We start from the raw sequence: 26794 nt of genomic DNA, 5'->3' as shown, positions 1-26794 counted from the left end.
TCTCTAAGCCATTAGCATCACTGTGACACAGTAAGCACTCTGCACATGTAAATATGTGTATTTGGGTGCAATCGTTTACCAGTTGTTAATTAAGTGGCCAGTAAAATGAATCCTCCATCTGGCAACAATGTGCCAACAGTGTTGCCTCAAACTGTCATTGCAAAAACTGTCAAGGAAGCAGTAGCAGTAAATTGCTGTTTTTGTTCATGCACTGTACAGACCAGGTCTCCTTGTTAAAAGAACCATTTCTATGGAAGCCATCAATTATCTATCATATTATTTGTTAATGTATCAATGTAAAACTTCTTCTGAACATTGTCACAAAAAGCATTTTCTGACCTGATTGGCAGAGAGCAAGTACTAAACAACGATAACTTGAGAGCTTGGAAGCATTAATCTAAGTTCAGAGTTACAGTGATGGCTGAATTGGCAAGATGTCTTACAAGAATTTAATTTACTACAGGTCTTTCATTTGTCAGGAGTCTTTGTGACTCTGATTTCAAAAACTCGCAAATTAAAACTTCAGCTTCAGGGAAAAAAGGGTTTTGTCCAAAAGTGATGTGTAGAAGTTCTTTCTAAAACACAAATGGTAGAATCCAGTTCAGCCCTAGTAAACCTCATTAAATTTCCAGAACGTGTATTTTCATGAACATTTTATTAGAAACATGACCAATCAGTGAACAAATGGATGTAAGAAACCTGTCCTAGCTGAGGCTGGAATAGTTACTTTTCTTCATAGTATCTGGTATAGCACTGTGTTTTGGATTCAGTATGAGAATAATGTTGATAAAAACCTGATGTTTTGGTTGTTGCTAAGTAGTGCTTACCCTAAATCAAGGAATTTTCAGTTTGCCACGCTTTGCCAGTGAGGAGGTGCACAAAAAGCCAGGAGGGAGGCTAGCCAGGTCAGCTGACTTGAACTTGCCACAATGATATTTCATACCATAGAACACCCTGTATACAGAGTATGATACTTCATACCATAGAACATTTCCCTATATAAACTGGGAAGAGTTGGCTGAGAGCTGTCAATCACTGCTAAGGAATGGGATGGGCATCAGTCAGCAGATGGTGGCCAATTGTATTATGCATCTCCTGTTTCTCTTGGGTTTTATTTTTCTCTTTCTCTCCTTTTAATTACAGTTAATATTATTGTAATAATAATATCTTAAATTTTTTAATTATGAAACTGTTCTTATCTTAATCCATAATGTTTACCTTTTTTTTTCTGATTCTCTTCCCCACTGGGGCAGGGACAGGGCAAGGTGGGTGTGAGCAAGTGGCTGCATGGTGTTTAGTTGACAGCTGGGGTTAAACCACAGCAGTCCTTTTTGGTGCTCAGTGTGGGGCTCTTAAAATAAAGACCTCAGAGATTTCAGAGGTGAGACTAAGAGAAGTGAAGTTTATTTGCAGCTACAGACACATATAAACTACTACCCAGTTCTGGTCTAAGAGTGCCACATGTCCAATAAAGCATATCATACTGAATATGTTTGCAAGGTGTGGAAATAGAAGAGAATGTAAAAGCCGCTGCTCTGCTTCTGAGAAGAAGGATGTGCACATTAAGTTATTCCTATTTACCAAATATGCAATCATTGCAACAGAACATCATCTTGATTAGTTTTCTGATCTGTGTTGCTAGGGCTATCAGCTCTGTGGTAAGATGGGGGTGGGAAATTCCCTTAAAGATCATCCTTATTTGCCTTATTGCAGGCAAGCCTATATAGGTTAAGGACAGGTCTGGACAGATGCTCAATATTGCTGTAATGCAATCTGGATTCACATCACCATTTGATCTTATTTCCAATTTAAAATATACAAAAGATGCTTTGCTTTTTTTTGTTATTATTTTAAAAGTATAAACAGATGCAAGACTCTCGATAAAAGTACCAAGGCACTGACACCAGCTGTGTACCATGTACTGCTCAGCAGTGACTCAGAGACAAGGACTCTGATGAAGGTTTGCTCTCTCCTATGCCTGAGTCGTGACTAATCAGCACCGTGTAAGACGAGCTGTGAAATGTAATGACCCATTTTACCTGGCTTGTTTAAGAAACTTTTAAAATATATTTCTCTATGTGGTCCTTTCTTAACCAAATATAGGGATGAGTTTCAGTAATATCATACAGAATTCCCAATGTTCCTAAATCAAGCTAACAAGAAGATTTTGATATAGCTTTTTAACCAAATTATTTGAAAAGCATTGATTCGGCTTTGCAAGGTGACAGAGGTCAAGTGTCTCACATTCTTTATTGGGACTGGCCTCTTCTGCATATTGGACTTTCTTACAGGAACTCCAAATTTGGCTATTTAGACAGTCAGATTAAGCACAAATTTCCCTCCGCAGTACACAACTTGAAGAATTCTTTGTATCTCTTCCTTGCCAGCTGGGATTGCCAGACAAGCAGCTTTCATTTCCTAGCACTTCTATGTTAATTTCTCTCCCATATGTGTTATTCCTGTTATATGGACTCGCACAGTTGCTTAACTTCCTTCTAGCCTTCTAGCCAACCTAACTCTCTCCAGGACTGCAAAGAGCACCAAGTTACATTTTAGTAGCATTTTTCCCTTGATCCAAATGCCTTTTACAGAGATTGAATCTTCATGATAAGATGCATTCAAGTGCCTGGAGAAGCAATCTCCCACCAGACAGTATGCCCTAGAGCCACGTTGATATATTAAGGAAAGAAAAGTAGCAATCATACTCTTTCAAAAAAAAAAGTCTCCCTTGAAACTTTCACCAAGCCTTAAGTTGTGGTTGAACCCCAGCCAGCAGCTAAGCCTCACACAGTCACTCGTTTACTCCATCCCAGTGAGACGGGGGAGAGAATTAGAAGAGTAAAAGTAAAAAAAAAACTCCTGAGTTAAGACAAAGACAGTTTAGTAGGTAAAGCAGTCAGGAGTTCAGTCACCTGCAGGAAAGCAGGGCTCCATCACATGTAACAGTTACTTGGGAAGACAAAACACCATCATTCCGAACCTCATCCCTTCCTTTTTCTTCCACCAGTTTTATATGCTCAACATGACACTATATGTGGTATGGAATATCCCTTTGGTCAGTGGGGGTCAGCTGTCTCAGCTGTATCCCCTCACACATTCTTGTGCACCCCAGCCCACTCCCTGGTGGCGGGGAATGAGAGGTGGGAAATGTCTTGACTCTGTGTAAATACTGCTCAGCAATAACAAAAACATCCCTGTATTATCAACATTCTTCTCAGCATGAATCCAAAACAGAGCCCCATTCAAGCTACTATTAAAAAAATTAACTCTATCCCAGTCAAAACCCAGTTAAAACCAGCACACTTTCCAAAAATCTCCAAATTCTTCACTAGACATCTAAGTGTGCTCCAGTGGATGTTGAACCCTGATGAGCTCTGTGGCTTAATACGGTTTCTAACTCAACAAGCATTGTAGGGATTTCTAATATGGGAAAACAGCAAGAAATGGACATTGTTACCCTGGTGGGAAGGAAGCCATGGGAAAAGTAAGGAGGAGCAGTTCCCTAGGGCAGAAAGAGGAACTTGAAAAAAGGACGAAAGGAACTAATGTTGCTAATAGGTAAAAATATTATAATATTGTAGCTAGCAGCAAGGACTCATAACCTAAATGAACAATTGCAGCCTATTGTGTAAAAGGTATAAAAAGCCTGCTGAAATAATTAATAAATGTCTTTGCTTTCAGCATCATGCGAAGTCTGTGCCCCTAATTGCCAAGAAGCATTACCTTCCCCTCCTACCCTGGGCACTACTTCAATTTGTATCTTTCCAAATTGCAGTTGAACTACCTCTCTAGATGTATAATGACCACTGTAAGCTCTCAGGCTTGTCCATGGTTTTGGCATCATGTTAGCTCGTGCACCAGTGCTCAGCTTAAACATCATGAACACTCCAGTTGCTTTTGGACTGCTAATCCACGCATCTTTAGCTGCGATACTAACTCCTGATCATCTACTGAACCTCTCTGAGCTAATCTTCTCACCTCTTCTTTTTGCTCACACTCTACATGTGCTTCCCAAGTGGCATATTTCACTCAGCTATCAGCACCTTTTTTTAAACATGGCGCTACTTTGTTTACAGCAGTGTGGACACATCCCTGTGCCAGCATTTGTCAGGCCAGCTTGGAAGCCCATTCTACTCAAACTGCATTTCTCTGTGATATAATGATTTACAGTTCACAGTACCACAGATCTGCTTCCTCCTCCCTCCTTAAACCTCAAGCAAGGGCTAACTCTGTGCCCCGAAGCTGTCTTTTCCAAGCATTTGGTCTCAATTTTTAATTATAATTTAGTGTCTTAAGATGGGCTCAGTTAATAACCCAAACTGACAAGACTGAGTCTTCAACCTTACATCAGCCTTCCATATTTTCATTTTATTTTTCTCAGTTTAGAAAAATGAACAAACATTAGGGATTCTTCAAATTCCTCTAATACAGTGTCAGTTGTCCTTCACCAGTTAAATTAATAGATCTTGAAACAGTAAAGACTTCAAACCAACTTTAAAAGATGTCTGTCTCTACCTTACCGTCATCCTCTTTGCACCCCGCTGTTTGCAGAGAGAGAATGAATGCTATTCAAGCCTTCTTTGGGAGGAACTACTGTATTGGGTCTTTCAATCTCTTAGGTTGTGGTATTTTTGCTTGTACCGTGTTGTGCATTCCTTGGATTCAAAAAGTGAGACAGGTACTTGTGAAACTTCAGCCTCCAGTTTCAGACTGCTCAGCACTGTACAGCAACCTGCCTTTCTAAAGCAATAGTTGGTTTGAGTAAGATTTCCAGTCTCCTGAAGTTACAGCTTATTTCTTTGCTACTAAAGGTGCTAAAATGCACAGTTGGCCTAACCTAAAACATCTTATCTGAGTTCTGTTCCTTTCTTGAGAAGCATTTGCTATCTGGCCAAGCTGGGGCAGAGATTTTAAAATATACAATTAAAATTACTTGACTGTGCTCAGAAAAATCATTTTTATCCCTGTTGCATGGGAAGAGAAGGATTCTGTGGCATTTAAAACTCAGGACATAACCATATCAAATGTATTTACCAGTTATGCTATGTACCCTCTTAAGGTCTCCCCTTTTAACATAGAAGTAAGTACAACCCTTAAAGCACCTTTTTCACAGCTACGAGGTCTCCCAAATGAAGGACTGCAATACTTTCATGATATTGCTCTAAGTAGAATGATACAACCAGAGTGACTAGACAAATGACTGGAGAGTTAACGTTTATCAAACGAATCTTGGAGCTTTGTAAATTAAAATATTAGTGCACTCTTACTATAATCCATTCAAGTCAAATACTGTAAGCTTCTAAACACTCACAGATAAAATATTAGACCTTAATGACATTCCACCCATGTAGGTAAATAATAAAAGACCAATTTAAGCGTCGGCAGAAGAACTGAAGTAGCTCTGGCTCACAGCGTAAAAACTCTCTCTCATTCTTCACGCATTCATCCTTAGCCTGTTTTTTGACAAAGCAAGATTTGTACAGCTCTGATGTGCTCGTGTTTGTCTTGCTATCTATCCCCCAGCTGCTTTTGAACCCACCTAATGTTTTTCATGAATGGTGGCAGTTAGTCACAGATGCATCAAGCACATTTCAACATGAAGAGAGACCAGATAGTACGTAAATGCCAGTGACCTTAGTTCACTCTGGTGGAAAAAAGGTTTGGGGGATGAGTCACAGATACCAAGAAATCCCTTCAAGAGAACTAGTTCAAATGCGCAGGTCCATAGACAAGGAACTTTCATTCTAACTGCTCACAGAATTCCTGTTTCTTGGTAGAGCCAGTTTTAGTGTTATAATCATCCTCTCCGTACATACGATTCTTTCTGTACCGCACACCCCTCTCCAAGATTTCTTTTGTTCACAACAGTACTGTTCAGCTCACAGTCTATTTACAGCTGAATTATACCTCTCCCTGTCTTTGTGAAACCTGAACCTGAAAAGAGTCAATTGAAACAGAAGACTGAGAAAAAAAGATATCTCTATTACAAGAGGCTTAATGTTATTACAGGAAATAGCTTATCAATAGCATAAAAAGTCACTGAATTTAATTAGTATGCAGAGTAGCAGCCCCTTTAGAATTAGTCATAATAAAAACTCATTATAATAGCAAACTAAATTTTAAATGATTTTTCTAAAGGCAGCTACAGTAATTCATACAAAAAGATAAAGCATGTAAAAACAAAGCAGTACAAACTGTACAAGTAATTCCATTAACATTGGCAAAATTCATCTAGAATTGAAAATCTTACAGCTTCAGAGAGGCTGCAGTGGCAAACCACGAGTTTTCTGGGGATAACTGATGTGTTGAAAGGGTTTGGTAAGGTTAGGGAGAGTGCTGCATTCATGAGTTGCTTGTGCTCTGAGTCAGCCCTGGTAGAAAACAACATTCACATCTGACAAAGTACACTATTCATCCCACTAATGAATAGAGCAACTTCATTTGGAGGAGATCAAAGGCCAAGTATTTAAAGGTACCCAGATGTCTAAGGAGGCATACAGACACCTAATGAGATTTAGGAATTAAAATACTTCGAAAAAAAATGGTCCTATGTCTTTTGCACAGAAGCAGTTGACAGTCTATTAAACAAATATTCTCATACAGACTACTTCAGTTTAATTAATTCAGGTGCAATCATGGATCTTTTAGCCTTTCTCTAATTCAAGAGCAAGGAGATTTGCAGTTGCTGAAACTGAACTAATAATCAGTCAGCATTTTCAAGTGCATAATCTGCTAATGGCATATATTATCAAAAGCACACAAGAAACAATTATACTCATTACTGAGAAGGAAGATTTCCAATCTAATTTGTACACAAGTGTGTGTATGGGTAATATTAAATCTCAAAATAATACTTGAAAAGGTTCTTGACAGGAAAAAATTTACAACTCTGCGGTTTTCTTCTGCTACTAGTTGAGCAAGTAAGGGAGTAACGACATTTTAACACATCTGTAAATTAAAAAAAACTAAACAAGGAATAGAATCCCAAATCCGAAAATGGCAAAGATTAGCTGCGGTAAGTACTGAAAGAAAAGCCACAAAGGCTACGCCGACAGAATATGTCACAGAGAATAACCCAGCCCACAAAGCTGGGGTGGTTCACAGCATTTAAGAAATAACAACTTTACTGGTTCCCATGATTTAATGACATTGCAGGCACAGCTGAGCAGCAATCAAGGATGTCTTGGCAACACGAGTTTGTTTAGTTCTCATCAGAAAATGTTTATTCATTGAAATAATTTTTGTGAGTTCTTAAAGAATAGATTAAAACTTTGGGGTGAAACATCAGAGGAAAAAGTCTTTCTAAGCCATCCTTCTGACACCTTATTCCTGTGTGTGGTTAAGTAGTTAACTTTGGCTATTAGAAAGTTTGAGCCCTTACTGTACTAAATGACGCAATTTTAATGTTCTGTAAATTTTATGGAATATGAAACCAAACAATTCCAATGAGAGAGCTTTAGAAGCTCAGAACATATTAAGGCACTAACACATTAGATGGTCTTTAAGGCCCCTTCCAACCAAGACTCTTCCAGGATTCTATGAATCTAATTTCACAAATATGCTTCCAATTCACAATAATCTTTGTGAGGTTACAAGAACAACACAGTATAATTTCCTTGCTTAAATAGCTACCATATGACTGTACAACTTAATTGCTAAAACCAGTATTATTAGATATTAGTTTTATGCAGTTACTCAGAAATTAACTCTAAGATGGAAAATAATAATATTTTTTTAAATGTATAGGTTTTAGTTATGCACTTTAGCCTACCTTTAACTGCCACTTTACTTAAGCAATACAGCATGGTCAGCTTAATTGCTTGGAGTATGGTACATTTCTTGATGCAAAGTTCCTTAAGAAACTTCATTTAATAAACAACTTATAATTGCAGACCATTATTTTAAGATTTTGCTACTAACCGAGGAAAATTTGTTTGCACTTTCAACTTTACTACCTTCTGTAATATTTTAGGGCTTTTTTGATCTGGCTGTCATTCCAACTATACAGAACATACTTGTTAACATTCTGCCAATCTGCACATTACCAGGAAACTCAAGAAGCTGGAAAACTGGAACGTAGAAAGAGCCTTTCTGAGTGGAAGGAACAGACTTTTAGTACTTAAAAACACACAAAAAAGGTTCCCCCAAACACCTCACACCAAACCTCCTCCAGTCAAACCCTTCAAGAAATAATCTCCTATTGTTTTATTTGAAAAGGCAACTTTTGAACACGATGGAGAAGATAAATCACTTCAAGGAAATGTCTCTATTTAGGACACTGACGTTTTCATAATTATACCCAGTAGGTATCTATCCACAACCATTTATTCTACTGTGTTTAAATGCTGTGGCATAGGAAATGCATTTACTCTTCACATCCAGGTATAACTGACTGCATGCCAGGATGCTTTTAAACACAGTATTTACGAGTAGAGGCACAGAATTGAATTGTCATGGCAAGAGTAATAGAACTAAATCTTGCTGCACATGCAGTGGGATGTCATCAGAGTGTATTGGTTCAGGATCTAACAGCCTACAAGTCACTGCTGCTATCACTCTCTTGGAAAACAGATTTATTTGAGTATTTGGGAGGAGATTATTGACACCTTCCAAATTAATGCATTTCTTCATTGTTTGCACCCAAGACCCCAAATTTCCAACACACTTGTACCCATCTGGTAGGCTACATGTAAGATTTAGATCAGAAGAAAGAAAACTCACTCCTCTCTGTCCACTTACTTTATAACTACGCTATTGCCTTTCCCAGCATTTATTATTCCTATTAATTTTGTTTTAGGTAAGAGTATTACATGATTTGGGCAAACATGTAGGTTTACTTCATATCTAAGTGATGATCTATAAACAGGTACGGGTAGCAGCGAATCTCTTATAGATCAATTATTACCTAGAAGAGAGCATAGAAGTTGGCACTTACGGAGAGGTGGGAGGGGAGTCAGTGTTTCAGACTATGCCCAAAAATCAACAGCCTTTCTTGATGTCTCAGATAAGGCCTACTTGAACTGGGAAAATGAATTTAGAGGCACTTTGACATAAAATCCTGTTTTATTCAGGCATTAGAATGATGTAGAACAACACATTTATGTCAAATTTATCTCAAGAAAAGCCATGGCTCTATTTTCATAATGAAAAAAATATGCTGTAATTACACCAAACAGCTAACCATGAGTGTAAGCTCTGTATGTACAGACTATGCTGTAGGATTTTCAATGCTGGCTTTACTTGGATGACAATTCCAGTGCTACTATTTTTATAACAGTTGAGGAAACATATAAAGGTAATAAACTAGAAAAGGAGGGGAAGGAACACCACAAAAAAGGTTTAATATGAGATCAGAGTCCTCCAGGCTACATTACTGTGAATAGAATTCACACTGTTATTATTTTTGCTTGGTTACCATTAAAATTACACTGCAACCAACCCAGCTGTGTGCTATTTATAGAGATCAAATCATTATAAAGACATTTATGCTACAGGCAGCAGCAACGACATTTTTCCCTCCCTTCATTTTCAAGCCAAGTAAGAGAGAAGAACATTATAATAACATTTTTGTTTGTTTCCCATTCTCTTTGGTCTTATAGGATAGCTTATTTTCATTAAGACACAAGAATTCTGTCAAAAGGAACAGACTTTACAGAGCACTGTAGATACCCCAAATACCAACATCTTCATATTTAGCTTTCAATTTAGTAAATGCATATATTTCATACTATTTCTCTCACTGGGAGAGCTTTTCCTCATTCAGTATTTGCCCAATAGCTCTGGGAAAAAAAAAAAAATCAGTGATTCATGTGTGGTGAGGCTGAGGTAGGAAGAGGTGAGAAAACAGGAAACAAAAGCTTTGCAGCATCTTCCATGACAAACTACTATGTTCAGAATACAAACTTCTGTGGAAGCACTGTAAAGCATAATCTAAACAAAAGCACTGCCTGCTCTCATCACACAAGCTGGAGATTGTGTGATGGAGGGCGCGGAGAGCAAATTTACGCTCAGTTCAGTGAAACTGAGACCATCCTTGGCATTGAGATTATGGACAAAGCAGAAATCTGTGTTATGAAACACTGCATGACAAAAATGCTGCCGGTTAGAAATAAACTGTGATACCTGGGACACTGTAGTATGCTACCAGTCAGCAGTATGGGAACTCACTACAGACCTGGCTCTGATGACCTCTAAATATCAATACTGTGAGTAGGACTTCTCACCTTTAGACTTAGTAATTTAAAAAGTTAGGTATCTATCCTAAACCAGCTGTCTAGACTCTCCTGACAACTGATGAGGAAAGACAGGTATCTCCTGAAGACAATTTATCCTAATCTGTGATGGCTCTCTCAGGTAGAACGAATCAACTGTTGGAACTGTCTGTTTCTCTCCACTGAATTAAAGATGGAAATCAGAAGAGTAACTTAGTCTAGACACCTAACTTCAGGATGACTGAGAGTCAGAGAAATGAATCCAACCCTATTTCTCTATTTGCCTCATCACCAGGCACTACCCTCTGTGAATAAATGGTACTTTTAAGTGTTCCTTGGACTTGGAACTTGCTAAATCCCATGTAACGTTAGGAACAGTGACTTTCTCCCAAATCAGTCTATTTTCCAACACTAGTCTAATGAGCATGGGCTTTTACTGTCCAGAGCCAACCACTGATGCTCTGTTTTCTGTAAGCACTGGCTCACTTGAAGCTGTACTACAGCAGTAAATCAAACCACCAGAAGTTCTTAATTATCCTGTTCAAAGCACCAATTAAGAATTTCGTCATGAACGAAAAACCTCACCCATCAGTCATTTACCAAAGCAATATATTTAATACATATACAAAAGAAGAGGGTCGAGGGCAGAAAATGGCAGCGATACCTACTTGTCCAAGAGTGCACTCCATGCCACCAAGAAAATCCGCTTCCTTCAGCCCATTGTGGTTGCTGCTAATGTCATGCACTTCAAATCGCAGTCGCTGCACTTCTTCAAAATAGAAGTCCACTGTGAACAGCTTGGAGAAGACAGGATTTATACAGGTCCGAATCACTTCTGTCCTGTCAACCTGCCAAATCAAAACGAGGTCATATGAGTGGTTTCTCAGTGACGGACAACCAGGAGCTTCTGAAATACACTTTCCACTTTTATCAAGACTGACAGCTGTGACTATGGCCACAGATACTACTGTTTGCATTGTCAGCAGCAGTTACCATTTCTGTGCAGGGCTGGTCACCAACACAAGGTAAGGCCAATTTCCCTCGCCTCGCCCTTCCCACAAGCCTTTGGCAGATATTGATAGGAACACGGGGCACAGTGAGCAGCCTCCTTTGCAGGGTGAGCAACAATTACCCCACCTCGGGCACATACTGGATCAATCTGGTGGCAAGTCAGGAGCTGTGCATAGGCAAAATGACTGTCCTGTGCTAGGCTAATAACTGGGAAATAAGCTGTAGAATAACTATAAATTTAACATCTCCAGCAGTACCCATCCATCAGTACAAAACAGCAGCAACGCGATAGTTTTACCAAACTAAATGGAAAAGCAAGCAAAGCCCCCAGTAATTACTCATTTTGGACAACATGCATGGTTAAGGAGTGCAGAACAGGATCCACAGCAACAACTTTTCTTATAGAATACATCAATTTTTTCATCCCCCTAAGTTGCATCACAAGAATCTGATGGATTATATACTGCTTTTACCTAACTCTGAGCCTTAAAACTGCTAAACAAATACCATCAATTCTATATTGTTATTTCTTTAAAAAAGTGCTCATAGAGTACTTTCTAGTTCTCTTAAAATGTAGTACTTGGGTTTCCTATTTTTGAAGTAGGCCTTTGCTACCTTTCATTATGATGCATCATTGGTGACACCGTAAGCAATGAAGCAATTTCCTTTTTTCCACTCTCTTTGCCTTGGCACAGAAAAAAACTTAATAATTCTGTAAGATTAAAGGAACTGATCCTGAAATGAAAGAGGTGGCTGGTGCACCATGGAACAGGCAAATTAAATTGCTCAGAGGAGGAGTGATGAGATCCTTTGTCTGATTCCTGATCAGGAACATCTGTTGTGCAAAAAATGACAGCTGCTTTCTTCACTTTTCAGAGTTTATAATGCATTAGCCTTGCTAGTAGTTATCGGCAAGGACACAAAGAGTCAAGCAAATCAAAAGCATGGGAAAAAATGAACAGTTCCTGGTAGCACAGACTTATTTTAGTGCTCATCAAAGGTGTCAGATTGACAGCTCTGACAGCTGAAATCCTTCAGCTAATCAAACAGATGCTACCAGTCACTAAACAGATGCAAACCAGTGCTACCATTGCTGTCTTCTCACATAGCTGTGTCAATGTGCTCTGACTGTGCCAAGGTGAGACCACCACAAAAATGAAAACAGCCTTACTTACAAATTCAATTCTTAATCTCTTCACTTAGACTAGCTAAATATGATGGTTTTGATAGCAGTGATGCAAAGCATAAGAACATAACATAAGGTGAGAAAAGATACCAGCTACCTTCATTCAGATGCTGGTCTGTCTCAAAAAATTTTTGTTATCTCCACTTGCAATCAGTATGACTTCAAATCACTATTACTGCTACAACATGAAATTCTTCTTATGTCAGATGACTAACCAGTTCAGTGGGATGTCCCTGAGATCTCTTCTAAGCAGAAAGAGATTTGATTCGCTTGCAGAAGAGTGGTCATCTCATGAACTACTGCATCAGCAGACCCAATAATCCAAACATTTAAACAATCAATTTTAAATCTTTCTTCATAGCCACAGCAGTCTCCTAAACTCATTCCTTGTAATTGTATATACAGTTATGACATCATTTTAATTGTTTCATTGGCACAGCAGATCTCCTCAGGCAGTAACTGAAGTTTCTGTTATTGTTTCACCTCAGCTCTTCCTTGCTGCTGGAGTATGGGGATAGGGTTCTCCACTGTGAAATACTGCATGATTTACACTTGTGCCCAACGCAGGTTAAATACGTGACTGTTCAGGGGAGTGAAGCACCTGAAAATGGAGGCACAGGTCTGCACAAAGGGACATTAAGAATTTCACTCTCACATAGAGATAAGACATTGTTTGCTTTTTCCAGCCTGTGATTGACTGATATCTTGCCTTTGACAGACACCATACTAAAATATAGCCATTTCACTGAATTACCCCAGTTTTTCCACATTATTGAGATGATACATCAAACATGTCACATCATGGGATTATGTGAGAAAAATGTATATCGAAAGAAGCAATGCCAACAGCTCCACAAGCAATATAAAATTCTCAGCTGTCAGCACCACACAATAGCATTAACTCTATTAGTCTACCTTGTCTCCAGTCTGCTTTGTCAGTGTATTTCATAGTTACCCTACTTGGCTAGAAAGTCTGGAAGGCTTCCTCAGCATGGGAAGCCTGGCTCCATTTCCCCTCTTTGATTACTGTGCAGCAGGGCTAAGCACTGATAACCAGCTAGAGTGACTCATGATGAAGAAGCAGTGGTGAATGGAACAGTTCAATAAATTCCCTAACTGTCATGGAACACTCTAGGTTAGAAGATGCTATATAAACGTAAGGTATAATCTCCATTTGACTTCTGTCACATATTAGAGGCCGTTCTTTCTTGAGTATTACTGCTCTCATACTCAACTGTAAAGCCTTAATATTCTCTTTAGAAATGCTGGATGAGCATGAAACCTTAATGAAAACTGGTGAGAATACTATTGCTATGTGCAGTTCATGCTGATAAACATCAAAGAGGTCATGATCTACAGTGCTGCAGACACTTAAAAAGAAAACCAACAAAAAAACCTGACTTGCTTTTGACCACAACAACTTATCCCAATACCTGCAGAGCCTGTTTAATTTCTATGTTCCATGCTAACCTGAAGGAGAGGTTCATAGCAGTCTGACAAGATGTCAGCCTCAAGTCATATGCCCTTAATCCTGTTGTCACCCAAAATCAGTAACAGCACTTCCACGTGCATGGATGATGAAAATACAGTTCAGCTTTGCCCAGCCTCATGAAATTGAACATTCAGGAAGTTAGAACTTCTCAGCATTAATGCTCTCCAAAACACAACAAGGAACACCAGCAACCACAGTAAATCCTCAATACCTTTGCAGAAGACAGCTTTTAAGTCAAGCAACAGTGTGTTAGAAGCAGGTGAAATTTACACTATCGGTCTTCTTGCAGAAAACACCAAACTCTTGGGCAATCTAATCCTGCAGACAGGTAGATTTTTCAACAGGACATGGACAGGGGTCATGCCAATAACTTTAGGATTTGCTGATGCCTGATATATGAACCATCTGTTATTTCTGGACTTAACTAGAACAAGGAATTTCTCCAATTTATTAAAGCAGAACAAATTTTCAGAAGAAACAATTGACAGCTACACGCACCTTTGGGCAGTGTCAAGAGGTAAAACTGACCTTAAAAAGCACAGTGGTCATCTGACACCACCATCTGAACATCTGTTTCATGATGCAGCTTTACCTGCACTTTCCCTTCAAGGACAATTTATACAGAGAAAAGGACTTGCATCTTCACCTCCTGGGATGGACTCACACTGCTTTCCCTCTTCATCTCTTTAGGTCCTTGTCACTTCACAGAAGGTGGCACCCTGCTGAGCAGCCAGGATTACTTGGCAGGCCCATCTGGAAGTAGCCACCCTTTGAGCTTCCCCTTGGGGAACTATGAATGACACACAGACACCAAAGCTGGCATCCACAGAGTAAAGCTCCATCTCAACAGCAGGAATTAAAATACAGAAAAGAAAAGGGCTTCTTGCTTTGGGCCTTCTGAATCCTCTTGTCAAACCCGTAGGAAGTTGGAAGCTGGGTCTGAAAGTTGTTTTCTCCCTGTACTCCTCACATGGATGGACAGTTAGCAAAAATGTTTGCCTGTTTCCCTGTTTGCCCACCATCACTGCTGAAGAGCTGCAAAACTATCTTTTCAGTCAGATAGCATCAAATTAAAGGAAGATGTCTCAAAAGACAGATGAACAAATACTAAAATTCAGGCTTCTTATGCTGTTTATATCTTTTGTCTGTGAGCTGCTGAAAAGTAGTTAGCTTAGCAGAACTCTGATAAACAGTAATTTCAGTGAGGAAACAGTTCTTCAACCTAGAAAAAAATTTACTGACAAAGAAGTAATTCAAGGGTTGAAGTACAGGCGGAGGATCTCCTCTCCATCTTCCACCATTAGTTGAAAAGTGAAGCTTATGGAAAAGAACCAGTCTGAGAGGGATTTTTTTTTTCTTCTTTCAAAATCAGATGTATAAGCTACTGCATATACAAGCATAAACAAGGATTTTGTAGGTTACTGGCACCTCGTATCTAAGGCTTTCAAGTGACCATAAAAACAACTTTCTCATCATGCCCTTGGGAACAAGGAAAATGGGGAAATATCTACAGGACCTGATGCTCTGCACTCAAGGCCACGCTTCAGTATTTAGCACAGATCAGTTGTGTGGAGAACTGCATGCCCCCGCCCCCGCCCCCCCAGACAACTGATACTTATCTGCTCTCCATTTTATTTCTAGCAAACATGCAACTAGCACAAAAGCAACACATTTTCAGTGGTTTTACTTGGTATCTTTGAGGTGAAGAGCAGTCAAGGGTCGTGTCTTCTCACCAAAAGGACAATTTTGGGGGGGAATTTTAATCAGAATCATGAAACAGCAAGGCAATGCTATGGCCAATAATAATATAGTTGCCTCACGAACTAAGGCAAATCTTTGTTCTACAGAATGACGGTCTGAAAATCTATACTGGTGCTGCAGTCTCTTAAGTGTTTTTAAAAACCTAGTTGAAGATCCATAAAAATGCAAATTTCATTAAATAGAGAGGGTGTGTGCCACTATTCAGACCAAAGTCTGCTTTTGGTGGCTGCTACATTTTTAGTAAGTTCTTAGTCCAATAAATTAATCCACTGTTCCCTATACATTTAACAGGCTATCAAGGAAAAAACAACAGGCTGTGTTTTCAATAGAAGTCATTATAAAATGCTGATTAAACTGACAAGAATCATATTTTTCAGCTGAGATGACAAAAAGTACAGAGGTGAAGGGGTAGCATTAATTTTAGGTGATCAGAATTTTAACAAGACTGAAAATTTCCATGATACAGTACCTTACATGAAAATTTGATACTAAGCAGAAAGCAATTTACACTTTTCTTGGTGGTTCCTGAGGAAATTATTAATATTTTTTTATTATTGACAGTGCTTTCACACCATCACATTTCTATTTCACAAATGAAAAGTCATTGCAAAGGTCACCATAATTTATAGCCCTTGTTTTTCAGTTTAATTGATGATTGAAAACAGTGGAAAGAAACCAGTAGGTCTTTAATTCTTTTTGGGTTGTAGAGTTCAAAGCTGAGCACAGTCTTCTCAATGTCAGCAGAAACCTTTTGCTTTTGGCTTGAAGAGAAGCATTTAACGTGAACAGTCTGAAAATTATTTGCAATTAGTTTCTTTTATTTGTGTATCTATATAAATATTAGATAGCTTGTAAGTCAAAACCAGGAAGACCTGCCTTTCTAGCAATGGAAAATTAATATACAGAAACAGTCCAGGCCCCAAGGGGCTTCAGTTGGAACAACTGAAATTAGAGTAAAACAAGCATTATTATTTCTTAGTTGGACAATTCTTCATTAAGAAAGCCCCTTTCTCTGTTCAGAGCCACTGACTGGCCTCTGCTTAATTACTTTTACTTTTTGAGTTACTTTTCATTGCTCATTAAGCTGAATGCTGGCAAACAGCTCAAAACACTTCTTGTAGTTCCTGAGATTGGTGCTAATAACGCTAAGGTCATGAGTTTGTTCACTGTATGGGCCACTCGCTAAAGAGCTGGACTCAGTGGTCCTTGTGAGTCCCTTCCAACTCAAAATATTCTGTGAAATATATATCCATCTGTGAAATATAATAAAATCTCTCTACACAAATTGCAACAGATAAATTATTATATGTACTATGTATAAATACTTTGAGAAGTTCCCGGGTGGAGCTGATATGCTCATAACTTTTAAAAGGAGAGAGAAATGTGATTGTTGATAGGCATTTGCATATAGTTTATCTCATTAACTCAGAAACAAAATATAATATAGCTATAACAGTCACTATACAGACAGTCACTCAGTATCTGCACTTGAGGGCCTGTACTGAAGCTTGGTAGACTCCAAGCAGTTTCAGAGTACAGGTTTCAGAGCCTCATCTGAACAACTCCAAGCTCTCACAGTTAGAAAACATAAAAAAACCCCTGTGGGTGCAATACAGGTTAACTACTAGTGCCAGGCAAATCGTGATAACATTGAACGGGGACATAGTTTCATGGGATTGGAAAAGATGCTCAATCCCCAGTATGATGAAAGCAGGACCTAAACTGGTTGGGAGCCCTTGTGCCATGGCAATCGCCAGTTTTCTGGAACAAAAGTCCTCTGAGGAAGCCACAACACTACCCTTTAGCTTTCAGACCATGTGCGGTTGTCATTGATGTCCGTAGTAAGTCTGGGCTTTCTAGGCTGCATAAAGATACTGGAAAGTGCAAAGGTATCCCTCTCACTCACTGTCCTTTAGGAAAGCTCAAATACAAGAGAAAAAAACCCAAGTGCTCAACTAATGCATTAATACACAGTCACACTTCTCCTGAATGCAGTAGCCACCAGATTTTAGTTTACTATCCTCTGGAAAGAAACATCTTCATTTCATTCAAATAATTCTGGGAACTAGCAGACACCAGTTCTTCTCAGTCTAATGTCATGAAACCCAAATATTTTGGGCTGGAGGGATAATTTTTAGTCACGGCAATGAAAGCAAACAGATTAAAATTGTTATCTTGTTTGGAGACTTTCATGTAATTCCCTGGGTCTCTAACGGTTTTCCAGCTGCATTTGTCAGTTCTGGGAGACCTTTTCTGCCGTGATTCTGTTACAGTTGGATGACACTGATGCACTTTGGGTAGATTATGACCCACTCTTTCCTACTAACAATATTTTAAAAACAACCTTCTATCAAAAAAAAAAAAAACACAAAAAAGAAGGCAAAATATTTAATACAACATATAATAAAGGATGTTTTAAAAAATGAAAATAAAAATATTAAATATTAGCATGCTATTATTAATGTTAATTAATTTATAAAATCTATAATGATAAAATATTCAAATTATTAAAAACTAAATTACCCTTAAAATCTTTTTTACTTTTTTTTTAATAACAGACTAAAAGGCTAATTTGGCCTAGTGATAAACTGCAAAGCATCAAATATATACTCATCCAGTGAAAAAACAGACATAGAATGTGTGGTTGTATCACAGGGAATGAGTCATACCTATTGTGTCCCTAAAGTACCGAGATGATCAGGCATTTTACAGGGAAAGAGTGTGCCACTGGAACATGAACTTTGGTTAAACAAGAAGTCAGCTAAAGAGGTTTGATGAAACTTTTGCCTGGAAGGGTTTGAAAATAAGCCAGCTGCTCTTCCTGGACATCAGACTAAGGGCTCAGCTCTGTCTGATTTAGACCAGAATCACCAGCTTTGGTTCCTCACACCACTGGGGACCATTTGAGTCACCAGTCTATTGGCTATTCAAATGGCTCCCTCTGCATTCTATTTTCTATATATTATGACATACTTATTTTCCCAGAGAAACATATTGCAACCATGTCCCACCACATGACTTTACCTTTCCTGACCGTAAGAAATGCCTTAAAATGCCACATACAGCCTTCAGTTTGCTTGACATATGAATACAGTGCCATAGCACTGGTTCCATGGGAATGCCAGACAACTCCCAACACCACTGCCAGTCCCATCACGGGGTACATATGGCCAGGAAGGGACACCAGGACACTGGCACAGCAGTGCCTCTTGGTTATTTGCTGGTGTACCAGTGATCCCCAACTGCCAATTGCACACACACACATCACTGACTGATCCCCGACCTGTCCTGGCCTCTTGTGTTAGTCACTGTCTCAGCTCAGCTGCCGGCACTGCTTTGGCTCTTAGGGGGAAGCACTGATGGGTAGAGGGGTTGCTGAACTGCTGAACTGAGACCAGCTCCCTGAGGAAGCTTCTCATATGGAAAAGAAGAAATCTCAGAATGTGTCATCTGCAAAGGCTTTCACTTAAAAAGCACTTTCACTTACACCTTGGCCAGTCCAGGCTCAGGGATGCTGAGGGAAACATGTAAGCCAATTTTAATTTTCTTCCTGTGAGTTTAGATTTGACATAAAGCATGGAATAGCAAAGAACTCTTAAATTTTAACTGATAGCAAAACGTAAATGCTGCAGCTTCTCTGAGGCTAATTGTGGAATTTCTTCCATATGTAAAAACTGTAAAACACAAAGCTTTTTCTGATCTATTGATCTTGGGTTATAAAGGATGATACTTCTTGCACCAGCTGCTGCACTGTGAATATTGAAGCCAGTTTTGAAGAGCCATTTGCAGAACATTTCAGTGAATCTGAAAAGCACCACATCTCTTTCGAGCACATTATCAATGCAGCATAAATTAAGGTCTTTCCAATGAACAACGATTAACTGGACTGAACAGGGAAGACATGATAAGGTAGTGAGAGAGTACTGTCTTTTGCAGAAGATATTTTAAATTATTTTACATTTAATATGGGAACACTTGTTATTCTGAACTTTTGTGTGTAATATTTAAAGTCCTGCTAGAGATCAGAAGGACAAGTCTGAAGAGAAAACATCAAATCAGGTACTCATAACAGACTTGGGAAACTTCTTGTTCACAAGCAGTGAAAATTCCTGCAAAGCAGCACAAGCATTTAATCTCACCTGGAGCATCCAGGTTAGGCTCCTCCAAGTGTTCAGGGATTTCTTTTGGCCCCACTAGCACTGCCTGGGGCAGCACTCATGCCTCAGTGGAGAGGTTTGTGAAAGCCCTTTTGTCTGTATCCCTGCCTAAGCCATGAAGTTGTCCCCATAATTAGCTATGAACTATCACTCAGGGGTGACCTAACACAATAGCCTCTTGGGCACCCAAAAATTTAGGCTCACTTTTCCAAATAACTAGTTGCTTCAGGGTTTTGACTTTTATAATAATGTTTATTATTTTAACTAACCTGAGGTAGGCACAGTACTTTGGATTGTACTATCCATCTGTGAGAAAAGAGCCAGCACTCCCCAGAAGGAGGTACCCCTAACTGTAAATACTATGCCAGACCTTTGATGCTCTTCATCAGCTGAGGTGGGTGTATGGCTCCATCTTCTTACAGGACCCTCTGTGCTGATGACATGCTGTGATCATAGTGTCATTGACAGGAGATTTTCCAAAGGCACCTGAGGACCCCTCCCTTTTTATCTCCCATATCTATCTGCTCCCCTCCCAAAAGTGTTTCAAGTAGATTTCTGTTCCATGTGAATTGCCACCTGTCCCTCTGATTTTACTGCCAGCTGCCATATACAGCAAATTACAACAGCTCAAGAGCTACTTTTCTGCATTAACACCTGACTGAAAACCATGAGCACTGAGTTAAAGTTTAAAAAAGGCTGAGCAGCCACACATACGCTCTCCTAGTGAGGAACCCCAGCAAACTCCTCAAGACTCCCTCTGCACAAGGTCAGATACTGCAGGAGCTGATATTCTGAAGGCCACTCCTTCCAGAGTGACCATGGCCATGCACTGAGTCGTGTTTTGGAGCAGAGAGCAATAACAGTGCTGCCCTCTCCTGTGCACCAGCTTACCTCCTGAAGAGTCATTAAATAGAGACAAACAATGATTATGCTACTCCTGCTAAGAGTGTTCAGACAGCAAATGAAATTACTCATGTCAAAGCCCTTTATCTTATTCTGGACCTTCACAGCCTTAACAACCACACAAAACAGGCAGCTATAGAATTTCTAGTATTAAAGAGTGCATCTTCTGAGGTAACACATCCTGACCCAGTCATAAGTAACACAGAAGGACCTCATAGAAATCACCCAGTGGCAGGAGATATCCACATGCTGTGCTCACTGCGTATTTGACAAGTGCTCAGCAAACATTAACACAAGTGGATAATGACTCACATCAACTCACGGGATAAGGTGCTGTAACTCACTCAGATGTGATTACACTGGCATAAGAAAAAGCAGAATTAACTGTTTCACTTAAGACTTTTGAATGCTACCTCCAAGCTGAGCCCTGAAGCCTGGATTCTACATCTTTCTCTAATTTATATCCGAAATACAGCCCAGACGTTCAAAGACTGTGGCAACTGCCATTTACTATTCCCCAACCTTCATTTGATGTTGAGAGCTTCAATCAAATATTCTTAAAGTACGTGCCCCTGAGGAACAGGCTTTCTGTAGAGGACAAAACCAGTCCTTCGAAGTGGTAACAAAAGTATTCTCATATTATACCATTTAGCTCCACTTTCAACTTGCCACAAATTGCTAGCAAGCAGTGCAGTGCCTGGCAGCCATCTGAAAGTCAGAGCACTATGCAGCCATTTGAAACCTCTTCAGCCATATGTTCTCCACACAGTTTCCCTCACAGGTGAGGAAGTGAGTCTTGGGAATACTCTTCACTGATGGGGTTTCAATTTCATTGTTGTTTGGTTGCTCATTTTCAGTCTCTTGTAGAGGGAAACACGGCTTTATTGGCTATTTCTGTGTAAGAAGGGTGAGTTTTTTATTAATGTATGTATCAAATACCTGGTTGCTTTTCCCCATACACATGATATTTTAATGTCTCCTGATCAGCTAAATTTTAAGTTCTTTACTTTAAAAGGAAATTTTGTTTTGAATGTTCTTTTGATTCACAATGCAATACATGACCTTGCCCACATGAGAGCAACAAAAAAATGCTACAAGAGAATACGATTTAAAATGTGCCAAGTACATGATTTTTGGGGTTTTTTCAAATGCCACTGCTAGGGAATCCTCAGTTCATGAACAGAATATTGTACTCACACAACTAGATTCTGCTGCAGCATTTGGCTATAAAAAATTTAATTTGAACTTACTCTAATCAGGATTCAAAGTAACTATTTGCTAATTCCACATTTCATTACTCCAGAATTAATATTTGGTATTGCCACCTTCAAGTAATCTCACATCCCGGGCACTGTGCTTCCACAGCATTTACAGATATGTTTCTTCTTTTCCTGATGTCCTGGAAGGCCAAAGATTTAGAAGATTTGTGTTGCTGTGCCAGCCCATTCAAACAGAAGAGCAGATGTTAGGTGCAGTTGAGCAGTAGTTAAGCCTGCAAAGAGACCTTTAGAAGTGTGCAGGGTGGCAGAGGATTGATCAGGAGACGAATCTGTCATCATACAGTTTCTCAGGAACGGGATGATCCTTTGCTCATTGAGTATCAATATGGCTACACTATCCTAAGTAAGAAATCTACACTGCTTCAGTAATTTGCTCTTTAATTAACTGACTATAAATAGCATTTTGGTAATTTATTTATAGTGAGAAAAAAATTTCCTGTCTCAAACACTCAGGTAAGTTAAGCATAACTAATATAGATTCTCAGATAGGTTAATGAATTATGTCAATTGATACAGGCCTAGTCAAGTTGTTAGTTTAAGAAATTAATTTTCTAATGAAGCACGCATAATTAAAGATTTAATAATTTATTTTTACTGTTGTAATTCAACTGCTAAATCAATTATATCATGGAGGCATTAGCAGTAGGAAGGCAATGTACTATTACATAAGATACACACTGTTTTACCAGGCTTTTCTGAATTCCTATACCAGAACTAACAATTTACAAGGCCAATTTAAACCAGCTTGGGTCTTCCCACACAAATGGGGAATTTGGACCATGTGTTCAAATGACTGCCCAGAAAAATAACAGATTTGTTGTGTCTCAAATCCATTATAAACTACTCTCACTGCTTTTTTCCTTTTACACATGCATCTTATGAAGCTTATCAATGGGGTTCCCGTTTGCTGAAATCACAGCAGCCCAACAGCTCGATCCATTACCCAGGAACAGCAGTGGAAGTCTTTCTGTGCACTACTACAAAATCCAGGAAAATTTTCAGCCCAATTACACTCCCAAGCACACATTCTGGCATTGAATAGTACACAACTGATTAGAAGTACAGAGTAATTTTAGCTGAGCTGTATTACAGTTTTGCAGATAGCATCCTATCAGACTCCTGACTTCGGATCTATTTGGTTTGTACTGCAAGGATCTCAGTGAGTTATGGTTCCTGTATTTATCTGGTAATATCTAATCCAAAATGATTTCTGGGAAACAAGATCCTTGTAATCAAGCCTGATGTGCATGCTAGCCAAAGATATATAAACTCAATCTGACATGACCACAATTTTCCCTCCCCTGTGACTGACTCCAGCCAAGAGTATGGTACACACAGGGACCTCCTTTACTATATCTCACTTGCCTACATAACCACCTCAGGCAAAAAGCAGCCCAAACCTGCTTCCTATAATGGCTTCAGGCTCTCCTGGAAAGTGTTATGACTTTCAGCTGCTTGTAAAGAATATGTCCACATACATCAGGTATGTACAGCACAACATACACATTAGTCTGTGACTGATACATACACATTCACTATGACTTATAAAATTGGTTAGTATATGCAGAGCTGTGAAGAGGTTCAGTTGTGCAGAGCATACCAAATCCACCCCAGTACACCTCTTGGCAACAGCAGAGATGCTAAATGTTGATTTTTTTCGACTAGTGAGCCCAAGATTTGATCACAAAAGACAAGTGTTAGTCTTGTGGTACTTCCATTAAGTTTAAGTAGTCCATGTATCTACTCCTGTTTCCTACTATTATGTTCTACATGTTATAAATAAAGGCTCATTGTTGTAAATTATACATGCTTCACAATGATTCAGTATTTGTATATACCACCACGATATATTTCAGCCTTGGAACTCAGGGGTTTTAACTTAGGACAAAACAGCTGACAGACTAGAGCACAACATCCTGTGGAAGACACTGCCCATTAGGAGAGTAGTCAATACAGCTGTACAAAAAACCTAGGCCAAAAGTATCACGGAAGAGCCAGATCTGAGCAATCTTCAGATAAACTCCATGGAACTCACATTAAGCCCCATGAAATCACAGACACTAATGGCCGCAACCAATAAGCAGAGCCAGCAGGATTTGGTCTTCCTGGCAGACTGTAAAATTTACCTATGACTGGAGCTATGAAGAAGCAGCTTTTAGCAAGGCAAATTTTGATGGGAGATTTGTCCATGTGTAGTTCACGGCCTTAGTATGACCTTCTGACGGTCATACTAAGGCTGGCTTTAGGCACAGATACTCAGGCATGAAAAAACACAGCTTTAAAATGAAAACACTATTCAGGCTGCTCTGACTTTGAAAGTAGAAGAGAAACACTCAGCACACCCAAGCAGTTCAGCGTGCTCAGACCATGTAGCAGTATCCCTGTTCCTACACAATTTGCATGCACAGCCCACCTGGGGTTACAACCTGATGGCTCAGAAGGAGTCAGTCCTGCCCAAGGCTATTCACAGCCCTCATAGCTTCCCAACTCTGACTCCTGGGGGACCACTGCAGTAGAAGGTGCTTAATTAGTTACTAAGTAATTCACAAGCCACTTGGTCTTTATAGACAGGGTCCAAAAAATTTAATTTTGCTAACACTGCTGAAAATCTATGAGCTGCTTCAGGGATGAAAGGCATCACCAAGAGCCATTTTGGCTAAAATCTCATTAATTTTATCCTCTTTAAAAAAGAAAAAAAGAAAAAAATTAATGCAACTAAATATGATCATATATTTTCTTGTCCCAGTAGACTGCTACGCTTGACCTCACATTTGGCAGTGAGGATCACCTGTTTCCCACCTTCAGGTCCTGTATAACTGTTATACACCAAAGAAAGATAAGAGTGGGTTTCAATTCTCTCTCTGTGTATCTGAGGTCTTTGCCTGATACCAGTAATGTTGAATTCAACAAAACTCAAATACGCATTTTCATGTCTTGCTAAAAAATAGAAATGGAAAACAATGGAAACCAGTACCATTATGTACCTGCATCATGAAATGTGTTTATTTTATTATTTCATTTTATTTGCATAAAAGAGGTGACATTTTATAAACTGGCCTTTCAGCATAGTAATATGTTAATATATTCCAGGAATGTATTTTTTCCAATTGGTATGTCTGGGAAGTTTATCCAATGCTTCCATTAAAAAAAAAAATTAATACGTGCTCTCCACATATCTCCTCTAAAATTCCTTTTGACAAGAATTTTTTTCAATACCTTCTCTGTGCATCATGGCATTTTCTACTAACAAACTGATATGGAAATGAGAAATGTATATAATGCTTGATTAAGTTTGTCTTTAGATCTGCAACACTGCAGAAAATTTTTCCTGTTGTACAGGTTTGGGTAGAAGAGAAAACACATTCTTGCATTCTGTTCCAAATTAAGAGACTTACAGCAATGCACTTACTCTTCTCCTGTACCAACAGTCCAACCCCAAAAATGGTGAAGATTGGACTGAAGGACAGTCTTGGTAGTGGTTTCAGCTCAGAGCCTTGTGCTGCCCACAGGCTGGGGTTATTAGGGCTAAATTTAAACAAAGAAGGAGTGAGTACAGGCACACTGCATGTACCCTCCCTGAGGTGTACCTTCGTGAAAGCTTCCATCAGGCTGCCACATACCTCAACCAACCCTGGCATTAGGCACACTCTGACACAGTGCAGCAAATCCTTTAGCACCTTCCAGTGACTGACAAAGTCAAAAGAAAACTATCCCTGTAGCGATCAAGTACAAGAGGGATTTTGGATGAACCATGCAATGGAAACCAGGAGCAGCATGTCAGGGTGCAACTTGCATTGATCCTATTACTGTAAGAGGATCATCTGCACATAGATATCACCGATACAGCCCTTAGGTCATCTGATCACTGATGGGACACAGGTAGGTTGCAAGCTACACATGTAAGAATTCCAGCCTATAATCCATTTTCTATCAGTCAGCTGGGTGCTTGGAGCCCCAGTTGCCAGCCCTGAAACATACATAAACATCCTGCACTAAATGACTCATCCCAACACGGTGCTTCAGCCCCAAACATGGAGCCCATTCTTCTTGCATCCCGAGAAACAAAACCAGGACTTGGTTTCTGCCAGGTGGAGGCAGTGGCATTAGTGATCTAGCAGAGTGACGTACTGTGCAATGGGGAGAACAAGTGAATAGCTACCATGGCTAGATGAGAAGAAAGGCTAGGGAAAAGGGACAGCAGCGGGATGAAGTTCCCATAATATAACCACAAATGGTTCATTGTTCATCCACTATCTTAGTGCATTCCTGCAGAATAAAAAGATAGTGGTATGAAATAATAATTATGACAGACACACTGCTCTCTTCAGCTTCAAATGGAGAACCAACTGCTGTAGATACCAACCACAAAAAAGTATGTCAATATTCAGACACAATGGAGACATAAGTGGTCTTCAAACAAACTGCATCTCCAGAGGCCAACTTGCTTTAAATTAAGAGCTACCCCTTCTAGTAAATTCCTGCTGTTTTTTTGACAGGAGAATCCTTCTATGTAATCAGAAGAAAGTAGCTTGAGGAGAAAGCCTTTCTTCATAGAGACGTTGAAAAACAGGAAGAAAATTGTACAATTAATTAATTATTCATTGAGATCGAGTCCTACAGCCTTCAATCCTCTTTGTGTACTTCAGTCTTCTACCTTTGCATTTATTTTATCAATAGTAAAGAATGGCTTCATATTTCCACCCGTTAGCAGATTTTATTTTGTCTCTAACATCATTTCCTACATTTGCACAAAACAAATCTCGTAGGATTAAATGTATTCAGCAGTGGCCTTT

The 26794-nt window shown here is 39.3% G+C and overlaps 1 protein-coding gene across 3 annotated transcripts in view; it reads right to left on the bottom strand.

The window, feature by feature from the left end:
* The window catches only part of CPNE4 (copine 4), a 228719-nt gene that overhangs the window by 101127 nt on the left and 100798 nt on the right, over positions 1 to 26794 (bottom strand). For all 3 annotated transcript variants that reach the window (XM_032684440.1, XM_032684449.1, XM_032684432.1), the window contains exon 3: positions 10880 to 11059. In XM_032684440.1, the coding sequence (XP_032540331.1) occupies positions 10880 to 11059 (180 nt within the window). The remainder of the gene's footprint in view (positions 1 to 10879; positions 11060 to 26794) is intronic.

The sequence above is a fragment of the Chiroxiphia lanceolata genome, chromosome 1 (assembly GCF_009829145.1).
Source record: "Chiroxiphia lanceolata isolate bChiLan1 chromosome 1, bChiLan1.pri, whole genome shotgun sequence".
NCBI lineage: Eukaryota > Metazoa > Chordata > Aves > Passeriformes > Pipridae > Chiroxiphia > Chiroxiphia lanceolata.
Note: the sequence above shows the minus strand (reverse complement) of the source record. Positions and strands in the feature narration are given on the sequence as shown.